At 31.5% G+C, this 20,142-nt stretch overlaps 1 protein-coding gene across 2 annotated transcripts; it reads left to right on the top strand.

The window, feature by feature from the left end:
• The first annotated feature begins 2,780 nt into the window (after nt 1–2,780).
• Nucleotides 2,781–18,704, top strand: LOC148611714 (uncharacterized). 2 transcript variants are annotated; one of them, XM_088592530.1, is made up of 12 exons: nt 2,800–3,238; nt 10,449–10,583; nt 11,280–11,407; nt 11,879–11,942; nt 12,622–12,661; nt 14,005–14,095; nt 14,392–14,457; nt 14,778–14,891; nt 15,560–15,642; nt 16,313–16,466; nt 16,804–16,980; nt 18,568–18,704. In XM_088592530.1, exons 1-12 carry the CDS (start codon nt 3,040–3,042, stop codon nt 18,607–18,609), a joined length of 1,293 nt encoding a protein of 430 aa, XP_088448656.1. In that variant the 5' UTR covers nt 2,800–3,039; the 3' UTR covers nt 18,610–18,704. The 2 variants fall into 2 exon arrangements, with proteins under 2 accessions (XP_088448657.1, XP_088448656.1); XM_088592531.1 differs by lacking the exon at nt 10,449–10,583 and having other exon boundaries at nt 2,781–3,238.
• Nucleotides 18,705–20,142: the final 1,438 nt, after the last annotated feature.

A 20,142-nucleotide genomic window follows, 5' to 3' on the forward strand; every position in this document is an offset into this window, starting at 1 on the left:
TTCTAGATCTGACTGAAAAAGACTACCAAATGTCGCATGTGCTTCTTTTATAGGTTCATTACCTCAAAATTATTACATTCTTAAGAATGAAGAAATTATGAGAAGCATCAAGATGTTTGTCCAACACGAACATCCTCAAACAATGTAATTTGTAACTTAATTGGGATAGTCTGAAGATAAAAATAAAAATTCTCCTTCAACAAACATCTCTATGGGCTATTAACTCCCTAGCATCTTAATAAAAATCTCGGTGACAACCAATTAATGCAAAGAACGACTCTTTTCGTACCATTCTTTAGCCGATGCTTGTTTGGTTTAATTGTCAAATGATTATCGTTAAGATATGTTCATCATTAGGTTAATTTGGATATGTAATATTTATGAACGTTTAAAGTCCTAATTGTCCGATTCAATTTATTTGAATTTCCGATCTTAACGTGTGTTTTTGAAAATAACAATTAGATGTTATAAATAATAGATTAATTGCTAGTTGGGAAATTACAAGAGAAATTCCTCTATTAAAACATCCTGCAATTAATTTTTATTGCCTTAAACGCAACTTCTGCACGTGGTATTCTTCTCACACAATTATTCGAGGAGCAAAATTGCAACTGATTGGCTGAAAGCAATAGTCAGTTTATTAATAAGGAATGAAATGTATTATTTTCACAAATAATTATTTTAATTTGGCAAGTCAATAAGATTGATTTGTTAACAGCAAGGATGCAAGTGGGGACAATTTTCAAAAGATGACAACAATTTCAAGATGACTACTTCGTTCTTATACATGACTCTTATAAACAATTTTTATCATCATCCCATTATATAACTCCTATCACAGTGACGGAGTGAAAAAAATCTTCGTAAAGTTCTTTTGTCAAAAAATCAACTCCAAACAGTTTAAGCTGTATTCATCACTGTGTGAGAAGTATCGGACTACAAAAAAAATATATATATTGTTGGTCTTCAGGAGTGAACACTTACATAGAACTTTGCAATGTCTTAATGAACTAAGGCGATACTCAACAGTTAAAAAAACTTTATTTATAAAAGTAGTAAATCAATGGTAAGCGCGTACAACACATTATCAACGTTTTTCTGACATGAAAAGTGAAGAATAATTGTTTTTTTACATAAAGGTAATAAAAAAAGATATTACCGAACCGATAGACCGGAAAGTTAGCCCTGAATTAGTACAGGCCTTTTCGCAATCGCAACTTCTCGGTCAATCTCGGGATCAACGTTGAAAGGAAACTTTATAATTCTAAAATCAAAATCGCATCATTTGTTTGTATTTTTGTACTGAGATTATTACAGTCGTTAAGGTATAAAAATATATTTTTATATTTTTGCACCGGTTTTAAACCTTTCAAGGATTAATACAAAAACATACTTCTTTTTCATCTCATAATTATATGCGTGTCAATTCGAGGCAATCTTTTCTCAAAATACAGTTATTTCATGCAGTATTTATTTTAAATGTAGATTTATGTTTTTGCTCTGATTGGCATGAAATATATTGTATATAATTATTGTAGTATGTTTACGTTTTACTTTTCATTCTGCTCATCAATGGTAGTCACGATTTAAAGTTTTGATAAACTAATTGTTTTTCAAAACAAACAAAGCCAAATATGGATTCATATATGTGTGTATACTATATGTATGGGACATATAAATTGTTTAAATTTTCATATTATACTGAACAATATTTGTTGCAAAATATACCTTTACGTTTTCGTAGTGCATTTGCAAAATTTAGATGAGGTGTAGCACCTTTAAAGATTGAAACTGGTCGTTATGAAACGTTAGCATTAAACGAAAGATTATGTCTCAGTTGTAATGATATAGAGGATGAACACCGTGTATTATTAACATGCCCATTGTATGATGATCTAAAACAGTCACTATTTTTATATATTATTAGTTATAATGCAATTTTTTTGTCATTGTCTGATGATGATAAATTTATATTTTTATTTAACAATGAAAATGTATGTAGCTTAGTTGCCAAACCTGCTAAAGTATTTTACTGAGAAGAAATAGTATTTTATATCATTAATCTATGATACTTTTTATAAATCGTACCTTTTTGTTTTAACTGTATTTAAGATGTTTATATTACTATGTTCTCAATAGCCTCTCATAATTCTTTTTTTTTTTGCATTTTAATTTGCATGTTTTATTTCTTATTGTTATCATGTTTTATATGAATTTATGTGGTGAGACTTCAATAAACTATTGAACTGAACTACATATGAAGTACGGTGTCATAGAAAGATTTGTTTCTTTATAATACATGCCTTCATTTCACGAATTTCAATTTTTTAAATTACCGTTAATTTTGTTTTGATAGTCCGTATCTTTTTGTGAACATACACGAGGAAAGCTATTTTTTTCGAAAAACTAACGCAATAATGGGACAAAAAAAAAACATTGGCTGAATGCATTAATTATTAAATAGGGCACGACTCCCATAAATATTAATCGATTGTTTTTTTTTTTAAATAATTAAAGTTCGTCTGACCAACTTTTTCGTGATTAAAATACCTTTGGTGTAGATACACAGAACCATTTTACACAATAATCGAATACCATTTGATATAATTATTATCACGTGTAGTTCTGAACAACCCATCGTAGTTTTTTTAATGAAAACATTTTGTTTTGTACTTTTCATACTGTTTAATTAAATCATTGAGAAACAAATGTTGGTATGTACTGATATATTTCTTTGTGTCACAAGCAAACACATATTGAGATGGATAGGGAATTTTAGCAGTGGCTTTTACCGTTTCATGGTAGCCCACATACAAACATCGTTTAATATAGTAATGGTATATTATATAGCACTACACTTATGTTTGTCATACACCCATTCAAACAATCATCTACCTCGATAAAGAATCCAATATAACAGTGATATAAAAGCGTATCTAGTGAATGTAATCTTTTAATGTGACCGTGACTTCAAAAATTGGAATATTACATCATCCGACGCCACGAACTTGCTTGATTGAGGAATTTTCCTGTACTAAAATGGATCTAGTTCGCCCTGACTTGGCTAATTATTCTCCTGCATCTAATTTGTCTCTGAACGAGACAATAAAGAAACGGATTGGAGCTGGGGAGAAAATTTATCATTTTGCATTTGGACAGTCTCCCTTTCCTGTAATTGAGACAGCTGTTGAAGCTCTAAAGCACTACGCTGGTGAAAATGCCTATTTACCAGTGGCAGGTAAGCCTATTTTTTACGATTTTTAATATATCATAGATTATATCGGGTCAAATCAATATTGCTATAAATAGAATTTTGTTTGTGTTTACATTGTTAGCATTAATATGTAACCTCATATTGATAGTTATATACTCTTCTGGGTGCCATGCAAGAGAGTTTTGTTTATTTTGACGTGGTCAAAGTTTACAATGTTTTCAGCGCCGAATCCCAAAAGGAAATAAGACTATTTAAAAGCGAATGCTCACATGTCTTTGCGATATTATAATAGTGTTAAAAAAACGTCAAGGTCATTCGTGATATAGATTATGTCCAAAATAAGTCCAATTGCTTCTCCTTTTCTATTTACTTTTTTTTGGGTCATACAAAATTCAATAAAAAAAGGTATAGAAGGCACACACATGTATAAAAATGATATTAGTTTATTATACCAGGTACAATTGAGTATTACGACGTTTCGTACGTTGTTGGTGTCACATTCGATTGAACCGGGGCTGGTTACGAAAACCGAAATATTGCTATTAGAATGTGGAGTTATCAAAGGCAAAAGTTATCAAACTTTTTTTAATCGGGACTTTTATTAACTATATTGACAATTTATTACATAACCCAATGTTAATACATGTATATATTAAATGTTCAACCAGTCTTTTTGTTAAAAGCCTTTTTGTCCGTATTTCAATTATGTCACAAATCTTAATTTTTTCGACGTTGGCCATTGGTTACTTTATTGCTTATGGTTGTAAAATATAACAACAAATAGTATTTTTACCGAAGTATATTCACGCTTAAAGGACTGTGGAAATATTCAGAATATCATGTTTATTCTAAAAAAACAATGAGTTTTATTGTCTAATAGTAGATAAATACGCGCGTATGTTGTGATGTCACATTGTATTTTTCCCGACGTTTTCTACACGTTGCGTGCTACCCAGTCTTTATCATAAGTTTTTTACGTTAGCTTTGAGTGAACTAATAACTATGAAATTTTGAATTTTACATGTACATGTATATATGCTGCAGATAGTATATTCTAAAAATAATGGTACTTGGTTGAACATGTATTTAAGCGCAGCATTTTGTCTGTGTCTAACGTTAACCAAGATGTCAATTTTTATCACCATCCCATTATATAACGCCTATCACAGTGACGGAGTGAAAATTTGTATATGTTATTTGTTCACGCGTACACCATGCAAAATTTGAACAAATTGTTCAAAAAGGCAAATGGTGCTGAGTCGATTTCTTCATATACTTAAAAATGTATTCATCCTCCTATTGTTTTACCGTGTCTAACAAAAATGTCACAACGCGCATTTTTGACGTTTCTAAAGTAACGTTCTGTTTTATCGAAAAGTTACGATACTAGATTAAATTATTACGACTGTGGACACAATGAAAAACAAATACGATTTTAGCGCATCTGATAAAATAATGAAAGAAATGTTGAAAAGAAAACAGTAAAAAGAAAGCCCCCCCCCCCCCTGCGCGCACTCCAGTCTGATCATATGCAATGATGACCTGGTGGAACGGGAATTAGCGTGCCTGCATTAAAGTATTTTGAAATGTGTAGACGCGCTTGCAAATTTGCTAGTGAAATATTGTAAAATCAACGTATTTCATGATTGTCTAATTACTTCCTGACAGTTATTTTAGCTATAAGATATAATAAGCTGTACAACCATTGCAAAAAAATTTTTTTTAATTTGTTTTCAAAAACGGACCAAAAACAAAGCAAAAAAAAAGATTTATTCTGGTGTGGCCTTTTTGACCCCTTATAATTCGAAAATCGTAAGAGATATCCAAAATCTGATTGAAAAATTCTAAATCTAAACTTACTTGGGTTTTAATAAAATACGTATTTTTACCCTTTTTGGTCCCTTTTTCTAAAGCGGCGGGGACAACAAAGTCCAAATTAAATAGAAATCTTCTTAGTTGTTGGTTAATCATATCAACATTTCAGAACAATTCGTCAACCACAACTAAAGTTATCGCACGACGACGCGGACGACGACTGCGCCATAACATTATACGACCGCAAGTTGTTTTCGTCGTATAATAAAAACGGGAGATTTCGCTCAAAGAGGGAGATTTGCCAAGGTTTTGTTTTCTCTAAATTTTTAGCAATGTTTTATATTAGCAACAGACCTTATGAAATTCCGCAACGAATACATGTATTCGGAAATATCAACATACATCTACATTAGAGATATAAAACCAAATAGGAAAGGTTCATTTTATACGCTTTCACAATATGATTTCCGGGGGGTGCTACTGACTTTTTTGCTTGTAGGTTCTGTTTTAGTGAGGGCGTTTTACTTTTTTTTTAGCGCATCACGAAATTTGTTTTCATATTTCAGAACATTTTTCTCATAGGATAAAATTTCCTTCAAATAACTTTTAAATGGTTGATGCCAAACTATTTACCATATCAGGATGTGATCTGATCATTTCAATTGACCAAAACGTACGAAATATTAATATCGATCGGATAATTAAATAATAAAACATGTCGTATGTGTTATTTTATGTAAAATATTAAATAAGCACACTTCTTTTTACATGTAACAATTATAGAACGATGTACGTCGCAATACAAAGAAGACGTCAAATTTTGGCCATTTCGACGTTACCAAAATGACACCAACACCGTACGCTACGTCTGAACGTTTGAGTTTTTATGTCTGAATATATAAAGTGACACCATCTTAACCGAACTCCTATTACCAAAAAAACATACAACATCAAGTTCCACGCAGCCGCAGACGTTCGTTTCTTCCTTTACTAACCGCTGCAGACAGGCCTTTCGAAATTCTCAGACACTTTTCAAATAAAGAGTTATCAAGGGAACCAAGGTTATGGCGGTAATCAAAAGAATGTATGATATTAGTTTGTCATACCAGAAAAATTGTTTTAGTGTCTGAATATATAAAGTGACACCATTTTAACCGAACTCCTATTACAAAAACGTACTACATCAAGTTCCAAAACGTCGTATTATAATCGGATAACGTCGCGTAAAATCGTTCATTTTTCCCGACTTTGCAAGATTCTTGCATTTTCTGAGAGGACTGACTGCAGCGTCTAGCGTATATCTTGGAACTTCAGATATTGTTCGGAGCTTGATAATACATGTTGTAATAAATCTTTTTATTGAAGCATACAGGTAAATGACTTATGATACATTATTATTAACGTATTAAAATGTTACCCTTTTGCCTTCTTACAGTGTCATTGTGTACCATCTAAATGCTTTTGCATAATATGATCGTTGCATTGAATTAATAATCAAGTCCACTTTTTCAATCAATTATTGGTCATTTTAAAGTTTAAAGGTTTTGTTATTGATTTGGTTAAAAGATAAATGTATTTTTCTTTAAAAACTTAAACTAGTATGAGTCACTCAATCCGATGCATCAATTAAGTTCATTGGGCATTATATATATATATATATAAAAGATGTCAAATATTCAATTTTCTATATGAATGACATTTTTGAAAATTCCTTCCTCCGAAAGTAAATTTTCATTTTAGTTTCGTATCCATTAAATTCCAATTTCAATGAGATAAACCCTCTTATATTTACTCAATGAGAATAGTAAACATTAAATTTTATATACGTCATTTACCGCTACTATCAAACATTTGTATGACCTTATTTAGTTAAACCCATTTCTTTAGGCATTTAAGTACACTGTCAGATAACTAGTCTAATTTGTGGATGTTGGACTATGTATAAAAACTGTATGCTAAAGCAAATTGAGGTCTGTTCTATGTCAAATTGATAAGCTTCATTTTCTATAGTAAAAGTTATCAAAGAAAAACAAACCATATGAGGACCCTAAGTAATGAACCGTTATACAGCAGGAATTATAAAACGTATATATTGTTACAATGTAGTATGAAGGCACCGACTATTTTTTATACCGGGGGAGGGGGCTCTCAATGTTGCTAAATTTTTTTTTTCTGCTTTTCTTAAAATAATTTTATTTTGTTTCCGTAGCAATTGAATTATATTTTTTTTTCAGGAATATGCCAGTTTTTTTTTTTGCTAGTCAACTTTACGATAAACAATAAATGTAAAATATTATGTAAATATCAAGGGAAGACATATGAAAGTAAATACTCAGATAATCAGATATTGATTTCTTGTTAAGACCAAATAAAATTAATAGGTTTACATCCCCTTCCGCTCTTTAAAAATGACATTTTTTTCAAAATCAGGATTTTGTTCACTTCAGTCTCTTGTATTTAGGCACTATAATACACAAATCTTTCGATTATTGGTGACCAAAATAATGTTTCTCCTTTGAATCTGATTTGACTATGAATTTAGAACATGTGTATACACCAAAAAGATAAAATTAGGCCAGCAAATATCTGGTAAGGAGTAACAAATTAAAAAAAATAAATCCCCCCCTGGGGAGGGTTGAATGAAATTTACTTGGCCTAAACAAGACATGGCTTTGTCTGTAGTCAGACATTGATGAGGAGCTGCTTCTGTTTTCTAAACCATACAGAGCACCAGAAAGTCTTTAATACCCCAAAATATAACAGTTAGGCAAGAAAATCTATGAGTAAATTCATGATTGCTTATTAAAATTCTTGCACACTTATATAGAAAATAAGGGGTGACAGGAGACAACCTTGGAGTATTTCTTGTATGTCATTCTATTTACTCCTCTATGATAATCCGTAATGTGGCAATTTGGTCAATACATGATCGACCGCACCGGAATCTGGAGAGTAGCTGAATTCCTGTCAAGTTTTTGGCAGTTGCTCAGATCGCCCTTATTTGGAAGCATAATGATGTAGCTTTAACTCCACTATTCAGGGATTTCGACTGTTTCCTAAATGTTTTCAAACAAGTCATGCAAGGCGAGGTAGGGCCCTGTGCAGGTCCCAGTGTCAACAGAACAGGTGAAATATTGCTGCTTGGGCAAAAAACCCTAACAATCAATCAATTAATTAATCAACCAATCAATCAATCGAGATGTAGGTTTTTTCCGGGTTGATCTTCCAGACCTCAGGTGGAAATTTGGTTCGGTCCCGGGCCTTTTCCAGTCCTTATTCGTAGGGCTTTTATGATTTCATCCTTCGAGATTGGGTCAGTATCAACATCAAAGTTTTCTCCAGGAGGTAGATCAGGAGCATCTGATATATCTTCTCCATTTAAAAGTGGTCGATCTAGGTTTGTTATCACATTGCCATATTTGTCTTTAATTGGTTTGGATGTGTTGGTCTTTCTATCTGTCAGTTGGCGTGTGATGTTGTACTCAGTTTTTGTGTTATTTCTGCCCATTGCATTTTTTGCTTTTGAAGCGAGCTCGTTGATGTAGGTTCTTTTATCCTGTCTGTTCCTTTCTCTTGACTTCTTTATTAATGCTTATATGTTCGCTCATCAACCATCTTGTCTTGACCTGGTCAGGTTATATCTTAACAGACCTACGCTTCTCAGTTGTCTCGGTTGTATCGTCAGATAACCATGGTTTGTATTCCTTCTATGAGAATCCTTATTTTTCTTGGCATGTGGTGTTATGTGTGAATTTTACTCTTTCCAATTGTTTGTCTACTGCGCCTCTTCCTTATGTTCTACTTTTGCCCTCTAATCTGATTTTGTCTGGTTGCCGTGGATATCTTGATCTTTAATTTAGCCACCACAAGTTCATGATCGGATGCTATATCAGCACCTTGATAAGCTCTAACGGCTGTAATATTCTTTCTGCATCTCCTGGCGACTGTAATGTGGTCTATCTGGTTTCTAGTTTTCATCTCTGGAGACACCCGGGTTGTTTTGTGTAGAACCTTGTGAGAGAGTTGGAATGTCGTACCTCCTATGACCAGATCGTTCTGGGAGCAAAAATCTGGATATCTGAGTTCTCCATTTTCGTTGATGTTACCAATTCATTCCTTCCACATGATGAGTTCTCTCCCTGTGTTATCTTTTCAAACTTTGGCATTCAAGTCACCCATTACAATCAAGATGTCCCAAGTGTTATTCAATCTTAGGCACTTTGGACTACTATTAAGTCTTAAGTGTCGTAACGTTTCATCTTATTCCATTTGGATTTAATTGCACTTTCTCTAAAAAATTACGGAGGACTTAGATAACGTATAAGTAAATTTGAGTAGTTCAGGTTCTTATTAGCAATGTTAAATAACATTTGAAGTTGATCAAAAGGCCCATTAAAGACAATAAAGCCATCATCTTGGAGCTAATTATGTTGTGCTTGTTTGGGAACTTTTCAACCATAAAGTTAATAATTCTTACACTTGTATGTCGCATATGTCAGGGCAAGGGACTGTGTCCTCATTGCACATGGCATTAAGAACTAATTCTAATAGAAAAAAAATATAATGTTAGAAGTAACTTCACATTGCTCCTTTTTTTTAATTGTTTTCATTGCAAAGTGAATGCTTTCACTCGCCTTAAATAGTTCATTACTGAACATGCTTGTATACATGCGTACATAAGTTCATTGGTCTTAAACTATAGGTAGCAAAAAATAGTTAAGAAGTCTATGCAATTTCCCCAATGGGGAAGAATCGGACGGCATGGTATTCTTATCTCTATCCCTTCTCTATTGGAGATAAAATCTAAATTGGTTATAATGTTTAGTAGTTGTTCGTGTATTTTCTGCATCTTTCTAATAGTTTGTTTAACAAACTGGATTAATATAACACAAAAGTCTCTGGATTTTGATATTCATTTAGTTGCTCATTATAACATTAAGAATTTTTCGACTATAAACCGTAAAATGTTAAATTTAAAGATATTTGTTACATACTTCTTCATACATAATTTAACATACTTAAACTTTTTTTATGAAAGACAGAATCAAACATTTTTCTTTTTTTCACCATTAAGCAACTTCATTTATTGTTTTCTTGCCACAACAAATTTTTTGTTATATTTTTCTTCCAAGAGAAATTAATATTTTTTTCAAAAATACCCCAGCCCCCCTCAATATAAAATGGTCGATGCCTAAACTACTTCTAGTACTTCAATTTAAAGTTGTATATCATCACAGTCTCAAATTAAAATCACATTAGTTTTGTTCTATATAAATTCCATTTTGTCAGTATTTGTGGGGTAAAGTTTGTGACTTGACCGGTAATTTTGTATGTCCAACTTCATGAAAATGTTGATTAACTGCAGTTTATAGTTTTATCTCAACTTTTTAAAATTCTTTATTATTCGTTTGTGTTTAAGGAACACATGAGCTACGAAATTCCATAGCAAAGTTCCACAAACACTTCGAAGATCTGGACATAGATCCTGAGAGTATCATAGTTGGACCTGGCAGTAAAGAACTAATATTTCTTCTTTTGCAAATATTTAATGGAGGTAAATGGAAAATCATATTAATTTCGTTTATCTTAACTGTTTTTACAATAATACTTGTGTTGTATACAGGTTTTCACCTTGACGCGAAATAGAATTTGGTGCAGATAGGGGGTTAATTTTGGGGGAAGTGATTTATTCAACTGAATTATCGGAAATATGTTTAAATAATGTTGTGAATTTAAAATTAAATTTTGAGAACGCTTACCCTTTTTGGTGTACATGGTTTATGCTCCCAGTTTTAGCGGAATGCAGTTGCTTATTCACTTTTTTCTGTGTACGTATATGTACAACTTTGGTTATTTCATGCTCTTTGTTGTGTATATCTATTGATAACCGTACGAATCTTTGTTCCTTTAATTACTCTTTGAAAGAGTGTTAGATATAAACTTTGACGTTTTGGAGTATGCTTATAATTGATAGTCTTACATGACTAAAATATGTGACGAAAATAATGAAATGAACAAAGACTAAGTTTTAAGTGTCGTAGACCAAATGTATTGTATTAAATGTCTTTCAATTAAAAAAAATAGAATCAAAGCTAAAAAAGCAATCAAAAACAAACAAGAACAAAGGAACCAAATGCAAAAAAAAAAAGCAAAATAAAAACAAAAACAAAAAACAAACATATTGGAGCAAACACAAATTCTTTTGTAGACATGTACTTTCTAAATTATTTTGGATTGCGTATCGTTTTAGATGTACTTCTTATATCTCCATCATGGACAACATACCAACCACAGGCACGATTATCGCATCATGAACCGTATATCATACACACGACGCTTGAAAAGGACTGGAAGATAACACCAGACGACATTGAAAAGGTACAATACTTATTTAAATAATACAGCCTTTCATCTTGCATATACATTGTAAAATATAAGGAACAAATTACGGATTATAAATTTATAAATTTAAATGATTTTTTTTCACACTGGAATGATGTCCTTTTTTTAATTTAAATAAATTATTAAAAGAATTATGTAATAATGTTTTTGTCATGAATGATCTGTTAACGTCTTTATATAATGCAGCAAACATTACACAGTTAAACAAAATAAGGCATAAGTCCAAAAGGTTTTTTTCTTTTCGTGAGTTGATACAAATATGAGGATGAATTGAGAATCCATGCCAGAAAAAAGGTAATTTTACAGAAAAAAAATTCAGATCATTTTGGTAATATCCAAAGATCCATATTGAAAAATGACATACCGTTTTATGAAATATCTAAAAGAGTGTGATGGAAGTGAAAAAGCACATTCTTTAAGTAATGGCATATTTTTGTTTCGTTACAGGTCCTGAATGAAAATGATCTTCATAAAAACAGATTAATTATAATGAACAATCCAGACAACCCGTGTAAGTCTTTAACTGAGATAAGTTTTATAAGAAATCCGATGTTTTATCATCATATACTGTTTGTTATATGGTGAGACAATCTTCGTCTATATTATTTTAGTTTGGTGGCAGTTTTGTTAAAGCAGTTCTCTTCTATACATGTATATAAAAACAGTTTATTGTTTATTACAGAATAAGTTCCTGTTGCATAGAATGTCACATATGAAATCTTAAGTACTTATCCGTCTAAGAGTCGGGCAAAATGTATATGTGTGGCACATATTGTGCCACCCATTGCCTGATTCTTACACAAAATGGTTCTTAAATTGGTAGGGACATGAACAAGTTATAAGTTGGCATAAATGGTACTTTTCCAACCTTACTAATATGTTACAATACTTTTGATAGGTTTCAATAATAAAAAATCTAGTAAATCATGTTTTGAGTTGACTTGTATATTTCTGGTAACTAAACTCAAATGAACTTTTTTTCTTTCACTTTAAAATCGAACCGAATTAGATGTTCTCGTAGAAATGCACAAGCACAGATACTTGTTCATATAAAAAAATGCACACCTTCCCTTTTTGATATGTCACGTGTGTGTGTGTGTGTGTGTGTGTGCTAGGCGCACATTTAATTAATGAAAAGTTTAATAAATGAGTTTTTTGCATAAGTTTACATATTTAACTTTATTTTTTAGCAGGAACGAGTTACACGAAAGACGAATTGCTTGCATTGAGGTACGTACTAAATTTGATTTCGTATTTTAGTAAAATAATACGACTACTTTCAAAATAAGCAAACATATATATATATATATATCACCCCGTAAGAGTGATTGTTGACTATTATTCAGACGATTATATATATATATACATTGTAGAAAAAAAAACCAAAAATAAACTAGGATAAGTAATCTACGGTGAGACAGAATTAAGAAATTACATACAACAATCAAATAATGTTTGGGTTCTGTGACCAGCTACTTAATCTGGTCGATCAATCCAGTTGGTGATAGGTTGACATCTGTAAATACGTGTATATCATTTAAAGTGCCATTTTGTTCGTATTTAATACTACATACTAAGTTTGTGAAACATTACATTACGTTTTAAATAGAAGTATTAAATGATTTTTTTTTAAAGTGAACATACTTTTAACTTGGCCATTAATATCAAAGTCTATGGCGATATTCTGCTTTTATTTATATAGTTCATCTCAAACCGTTATGAATGGGAAGCAATTTGATTTCTTTCCTTATTTTTTCCCAGTAAGATATATTATAAAAAAGTGTTTCGAAATACAAACCCTTTGAATTTGTTTAAGTTCGAAAAAATGTTTTATTGGTTTTTTTGTTGCTACATGTCATTTATTGTAGCGATTTTTTATTGGGTGCTTCTAGATTTTTGAATTTGGTCCTTCTTTTGTTTTTAGTCTTTATTTTGTTGCATAAGTACATTCTTTTTGTATATCAATAAACACATTGTCTTAAATTGTAAACATTTCGCTTTAGCAAAATAATTCAGAATGTTTAAATTTTCTCAAAGTTTAATTAGGTTTCTTGTTTCTTGTTTCTACTCAGAAATCAAATCTTATAATACATATATTGTTTTTTTTTGCACATTTTTACAGAATGCGTTTTTTCCGCTTTATATAAAATTGCAATTTCAGCGAGTAATCCTTTGTGTATTTTTATTTGAGACGTTTAAGTTTTTCCCAATTACTGATTTCTTTATTGAAACGATATAACATAAAAGAATAATCAAGGAAACCAAGATTCTAGCGAAAGTCGACAGAATGTAATCCAGAGACAAAGACCAGATATTGAAAACAGACAAACACAACAAAGAACATGAAATAACCAAATAATACATGTGAAGTAACGAAAGTAAATGAGCAACTCGGACTCCACTGAAAACTGGGAGCATGGACCAGGTGCATCGGTAGGGTAAGTGTCCCTTGCTTTTCTAGAAACACCTGCCGAGTTGCTGATAAAAAGTCAAGTCTGAAGAACTAAACGTTATCATATATATTGTAGATTTTATGGTATATCTGTGCAAATAGTTTTGTAATTTTATTTTAGTGAAACTTTCAAGAAAAACAATATTATTGTCCTCAGCGATGAAATATATGGAAGATTACACTACGACCAGAACCATACTTCTATTTTCAAAGTAAGATTTGACAAATTACCCGTTTAGATCATTCAACAGGCCTACTAAATTGACTGTATATGGACATGTTTCAACCATCAATGAACTGATTATATGTTTACTTTTCCATAAATTCTCTTCAAGACTTTGTTTCTCTACAAAAAAAAAACTTTCTTTAAAGTCCGTGAATTTCCAAAGTCTCAAAAAGTATCCTATGAACAATTTATAAAAAAAAACAAAAACAAAAACAAAAAAAAAAAACCAATACATTGTAACAATAAATATGCTTAAAATGCCACTTTAAATATATGTTCTAGTGTTATCCAGAAGGAACGGTCTTGAGCACGGGTCTGTCCAAATGGGCTAGTGCAGGAGGGTGGCGGGTAAGTGATTTCATTTTTGGGATGAGGTCATGAGATATTAAATATTTCTTAGATACTATAATGCTAATTCAAATCAAAAGTCGCATTTTTTTCAGTAGGTAATAGAGGCAGTTTGTCATTGATTCAATTTAGATGTAATCTGATGTATATCTAACATACTTCAGATCGTAAGTTAGCGTAGGTAAATATAACTACTTTTTTCAGTTCATAAGTACAGTTAATGATGTTTATATATATTTATTGATTCCGCAGTATGAATTATATGACCAGAAGCAGGCACTGCATTTATACGTTTGTTTTGTTAATTATTCTATGAATAGGTTGGATACCACGCCTATCCTAAAGAATTAACAAGTTTACGGCAAGCTGTACGTAGTGCAGCAAGTCACACATACAGTTGTTGCCCAGCACCAATGCAGTATGCTGTCACTAAGGTAATTTGGTTCAGATACTTTTGATTCTTCTGGTCCAAAAATAAAACATAGATGCGACTATTAAGGGATATAATGGCCAAAATAATTAAATACTTGAGGTCTTTACAAACTTTAAATCAAGGAGAGTAGTGTTTCTACAATACTTTTTAAAAAGTCAAGTCTCGAAATCCTACCAAAATTTAACTCATAAGTTATACATATAATAAAAAGTAACTATTGCCCTTCCCTATGGATTTCAAGTATTGCATACCTTTTAACCCCCTTCCAATATATAAAGAGGGAGACTCCTCCAAAATGAATAGAAAATTTAGAATCTCCCACAAAGAAACGGAAATTTGTGGCTAAAATTAATGTTTTCAATAAAAAGTAATGAATAAATGATTTTTTATATACCAAAAATGCTTTTACGTAAAATTCTCCCACATGAAACAGTGTCGATGGGGAAGAATCTAGAACATTAACAATTCCAAGGGTTAACAGAGTACTTTTCTGACCGGGTTAAAACGTCCATTGAATGAACTAATTTGTTCTCAACATTTATAATTCGTTTCATATACATTAAATTTGCTTTACGTTACACTCGATTGATTTGAAGGCTAAATCAAACGATTTATTTATTTTTTTTAATTTGACCCCATTGCCTTTTTAAACTTTAACCATGATTGCAGATGTTCCAAGATTTAGATGCTATAGACGATTACACTAGGCATTGTTCGAGAATACTGAATGCTATTGGAGACTACTGTCAAAGGTACAGAGATGTCATGTTGGATTTTGGTAGAGAGATTTTCCAAGGGAGTGATAGTTTTTGTTTTTGTTTATTTTAACGTTGATTCTTCCATTTAAGATAAAATTGTTATTTCAGTCAATACAGAAACTGTCGATTTGAACATGTTTCTTGTACACAAAATTTTGCTTTACACAACAAAAGAGCTGATTTTCCCCAAGACACTAACGTACCTCAATCGTTATGGTACTTAGTAATCAATATTCGGTTCCTAGAAGTTTCAACTTGGCAGTCAGTGGATCTTTCACAATGAACAAACTTTGAACTATTTATATAAATTTAGGAAAATAAAATCTCCAGGTCATAACCATGGACTTATATTGCCTTCAGGTTAAATTCATCGCCTCAAAGCTTGTTAGAGTTGTTACAATGATTGGAATGTGGCCTCTATGGAGTCAGATCCACATATGGCAAACAGCTGGTATTTGTATTTATAAGTTCTTTTAGATCACATAGGTTCATCAAGTTGTTAGTTTGATTCGTGTTGCTCCATTTGGTTTTTAGTTTAGCGTTGTAATGTGTAACTTATTTTTCGTCCATTGTCTTTTTTTGTGTTTATGGCAAAGTCAAATTCGACATTTCGGCATGACTATTTTTTGTTACAAGGTAAATGAAATAAGTTTTTTTTTTTCAGTGAGTTACAGTCTATAGGAGTCAAGTGTCTAGCACCTACGAGTGGTTACTATATCTTTCCGGATTTTGAAGTTATGAGACCAAAGCTCAACGAGCGCGGGATTAAGACCTGTGAAGAGATGTGTCAGGCAATGACCAAAGAATGTTCTGTCGTAGTAGGTTTATATGAATGTTTAGATAGTCTGCAGTTCACAAAACACAGATAAATGGGAGCAGGAACACTACTTAAAATAAATATCGATTTCACTGGAACTTCTTACAATACCTACATGTATAGTTTTTGGTAGTAACTGAACATTAGACCAACTAAATACTACAAAAAATGTAATTACTGTCTTGGTTCGTGCTCTCGTTTTCAGTCCAGTTTTTCTTTTTATTCCGGCCTTTTTTTCTTAATAATGTATCTATTTAATTTGCGTTTTCCTGTCAACTTTGAGGTCTGTTGTTTCCCTTGATTTTTCTTCAATAATCAATATGATATAATTTTGATAGGTAATGGCAGGAGGGCCAGCATTCCTTAGACCAGTAACAGAACTCACAACAAGGTTGTGTTATGTCCCATTTAATGGTAAATCAGCTTTACAGGCCAGCAGGGATATAGGACTAGACAAACAACTACCAAGTGGTTTTGTAAAAGAGTGGTGTACACCTATATTCGACGGGATACAGGTAAAACAATTAAGATATACTGTGGTAAAATCATCGATTTTTTAAAAATAAACAAAACCTAACAATCGACTGAATAGATAGACCAGTTCATGTTTTTAATGAAAAAGACCAAACAGCTTACTCACATTTAATAGTAAAACAAGGAGCTGTTACATAAACGCTATTGGGTTTAACTACATAGGTTTTCAGAAGATATGACATATTTTATCATCAGAAACTATATATTCTGAAGTGCCTGTATCGCTCATCTGGATGATTGAAATAATTTATTTCAAACAAAAAAGTTCATAAATTAAAGATGTACCTATACTTAAATCATGTCTGCTGCCCACTGAGCCATATGAACAACAAAAAGTTGAATTAATTGTAAAGAGTATTTAGGTCAACATCCCAATAAAGTCTTGAAAAAAAAAACTTGCACTAGAATTGTTATATTTACAAAAAGTTGTTCCCAATCCCTTCAGTTTATTTTAGTAACAGTGGCCATGTTTGTCAAAGGATCATTAATCCCCACATCAGTAAGGGGAAGCATACCCTCAGGAATATTCATAAGAAGTTTGGTTCCAGATTGGTCCGACAGTTTCTGTGAAGACTTAGAATAAAAAAATTCAAAATACTTGAAAAAATAGCTAGTTAAGGGGTCATACCTCCATAAAAAGCTTTCCACTCTCTAGCTTACTTTGTGTCTTCTTTATCCACTGTCTTTTAACATTTTTATAAAATAGTTTCATGTTAATATCCAAAAACTGCTAAAAAATAGTAAAAAATTGCGTGAAATGGGCAATAACTCCTAAATAAAACTGTTCAGGGAAGATAAATCTCATGAAACCTAAGAGCCTAAGAACTGGTATTAGATTTTTCATGGATCTAAAAGCCCAATAGTCATTTTGTGGGGGAAAATGAAAAAGTATTAATTTTCCTGGAAGACAGAAAAGTGCGAAAAAAATAGTACCTGTGAAATTGATTTTTAACACTATTTAACATTTATCATTTTTTGAAACTGCGAAAATTGATACATTTACAATACCCTATTGGAGGAGTATTTATACCAATTTTCATTGAATTCTGTCGAATAGTTTTAGAAAAAATTTTTAAACTAAAAATATAAAATTTAACAAGGAAATTACCCAAAAGAGCTATAAATCTGACATCAGTGAATGGATTTTCACAAAATTTCACCACAGATGGATTTCATGCTGAAGAATTTGACCATGTCAGATTTCCCTAAACCTTAAAATTACAGTTATATATAGTAACAGTGATTATGTTTTATCTCATGAACCAAAAATTCCAATTGTCATTTTTTGCAGAATACCCAGAGAATCAATTGAACCAACTGTCATTGAATTCTTTAAAAAAAAAAGTTAATAAATGACAACAAAGCAACGATGATAGACTGGACACCAAGTGATAACAATAGGTTACAAGGCCTTTGGTGAGCTAGTCATTATGTTATTGAAAGGAAAACGGAGAGAAAAGGTCTAAGTTTGTTTTCTTCTCCAATATTTTAAATGAAGAACTAATGATTTAGTGGAGAATTCATATCTAGAACAGTGATAACTGGTACTTATTTCTTTGTGTTTTCAGGAACTGAAGAAATGGGTGCAGAAACATACAGATAAAAAATGAAAATAGTTGATGTGAATTAAATACTAGTAGACTTGTACTGATATTGTTTCACAATTTTTTGGCAATTAAACATATCTAGAACTTGCCAGTCATAAGATTGCATTTTAATTTTAACACATAACTGTTTCTAGTCAACAAAGTTTCTGAGAATGATAAAGTTTTGTGGAACACAGCTAGATAAGCCCACAGAGTTCAAACCCTAAACAGATCATGAAAAGGAGCAAATATGGACACAAACTTTAAACTTGATACCACTTTTAATTTTGATTGTGATTTAATGTATAACACAAGATTATATTTTGACCAGAATGGAAGGAGTCAAAGAACTTAAATACTTGCAATATAACATGAACAGACAAATGGACAAAATGCTTTCAAAAAACAAGAATTTGTTTTTGTAGGCCAGGATATGATTAATAATAAAAAAACCTATTATTAAAAGAAATAAACAATTCACATTACATTTGTATCTTGGCATATGGTGGAAGCAATTTAGAAATATTTTCAAAAATGGGATATTGACCATGCTTGTGTGAAGTCCCATAAATTAAAAATGTAAAATCAATAATACACATGTATATAAAAATCATTAGGGAGCTTACACTAATAGAAAATTACTATTCAACATTTTCATGAAAATTGCTTGAACATTTTGGGTTATTGCATAAACATATGAAATCCCCCCTTTTTATGAATAAAGTCCCACAACTGAAAATAAAAATTAAAATCAGAAACTTAAAACAATCTGAATGGAACTCTCATCAATTAAAAGAAACAATTCATCATAGTTCATGAAAAAAGGTGCAACCACTATTGAGTTAAATTTGAAAACAGTGAAATTCCCCTTTTTCTTGAATAACGTCCCATAACTCTAAATTGTAAAATCAAAAATTTTCAGATTGAAAGTGAGCTTTCATCAGTATAAAAAGACGATTCACCAAAAATTCAATGAAATCCCTGCTGGGGTTATGAGTTATAGTCTGAAAACAGTAAATTACTTAATTTTTGTATGAACAAATTTCAAAAACTCAAAAACAAAAATTCTGAAATAAATAAAACTGAAAGGGAGCTCTTACCAATCAAAAACAAATTAACCAAATTTTCACAGATTTGTGGCAACATTTTTGAGTCCATGAGCAAAGTGTGAATGACCGATGGACTGATGCTTGTACACCATAATGAATTCTACCTTTGAAGTCCGACTTAAAAAAGTTGGTCAAGTGACCAAACTGATACCACATTCTAAATTGTTTATTTCAAATGAGTACTGAAAACAAATGCAGAAAACATGATAATCAAACTTTTTTTTTGTTAAGAAGGTAGACCTTGGGCAAGGGACATAACTCTTGAAATCAGTGATATGTTAGTATTATACTCAAGTTCACCAAAGCCTATTTAGCTTTCATTTTAAACAGAATGAAATTGGTCCAAGTTACTTTGATGCTTACATGAGATTGATGTAAAATGCCGAGTACATATATTCAAATGATTTGTATGAGTTGTGTCCCCTACCTTAGGTCTACCTCCTTAAAT

This window comes from Perna viridis, chromosome 7 (genome assembly GCF_037379345.1).
Source record: "Perna viridis isolate PV_CMFRI_1.1 ecotype Kerala chromosome 7, ASM3737934v1, whole genome shotgun sequence".
Lineage (NCBI taxonomy): Eukaryota > Metazoa > Mollusca > Bivalvia > Mytilida > Mytilidae > Perna > Perna viridis.

Coding starts and splice junctions, on each gene's coding strand:
- LOC148611714 (XM_088592530.1), top strand. CDS start 3,040: ATGGATCTAGTTCGCCCTGACTTGGCTAATTATTCTCCTGCATCTAAT. Junction 11,408..11,878: donor CACCAGACGACATTGAAAAG/GTACAATACTTA, acceptor GTTTCGTTACAG/GTCCTGAATGAAAATGATCT. Junction 11,943..12,621: donor GAACAATCCAGACAACCCGT/GTAAGTCTTTAA, acceptor TTTATTTTTTAG/CAGGAACGAGTTACACGAAA.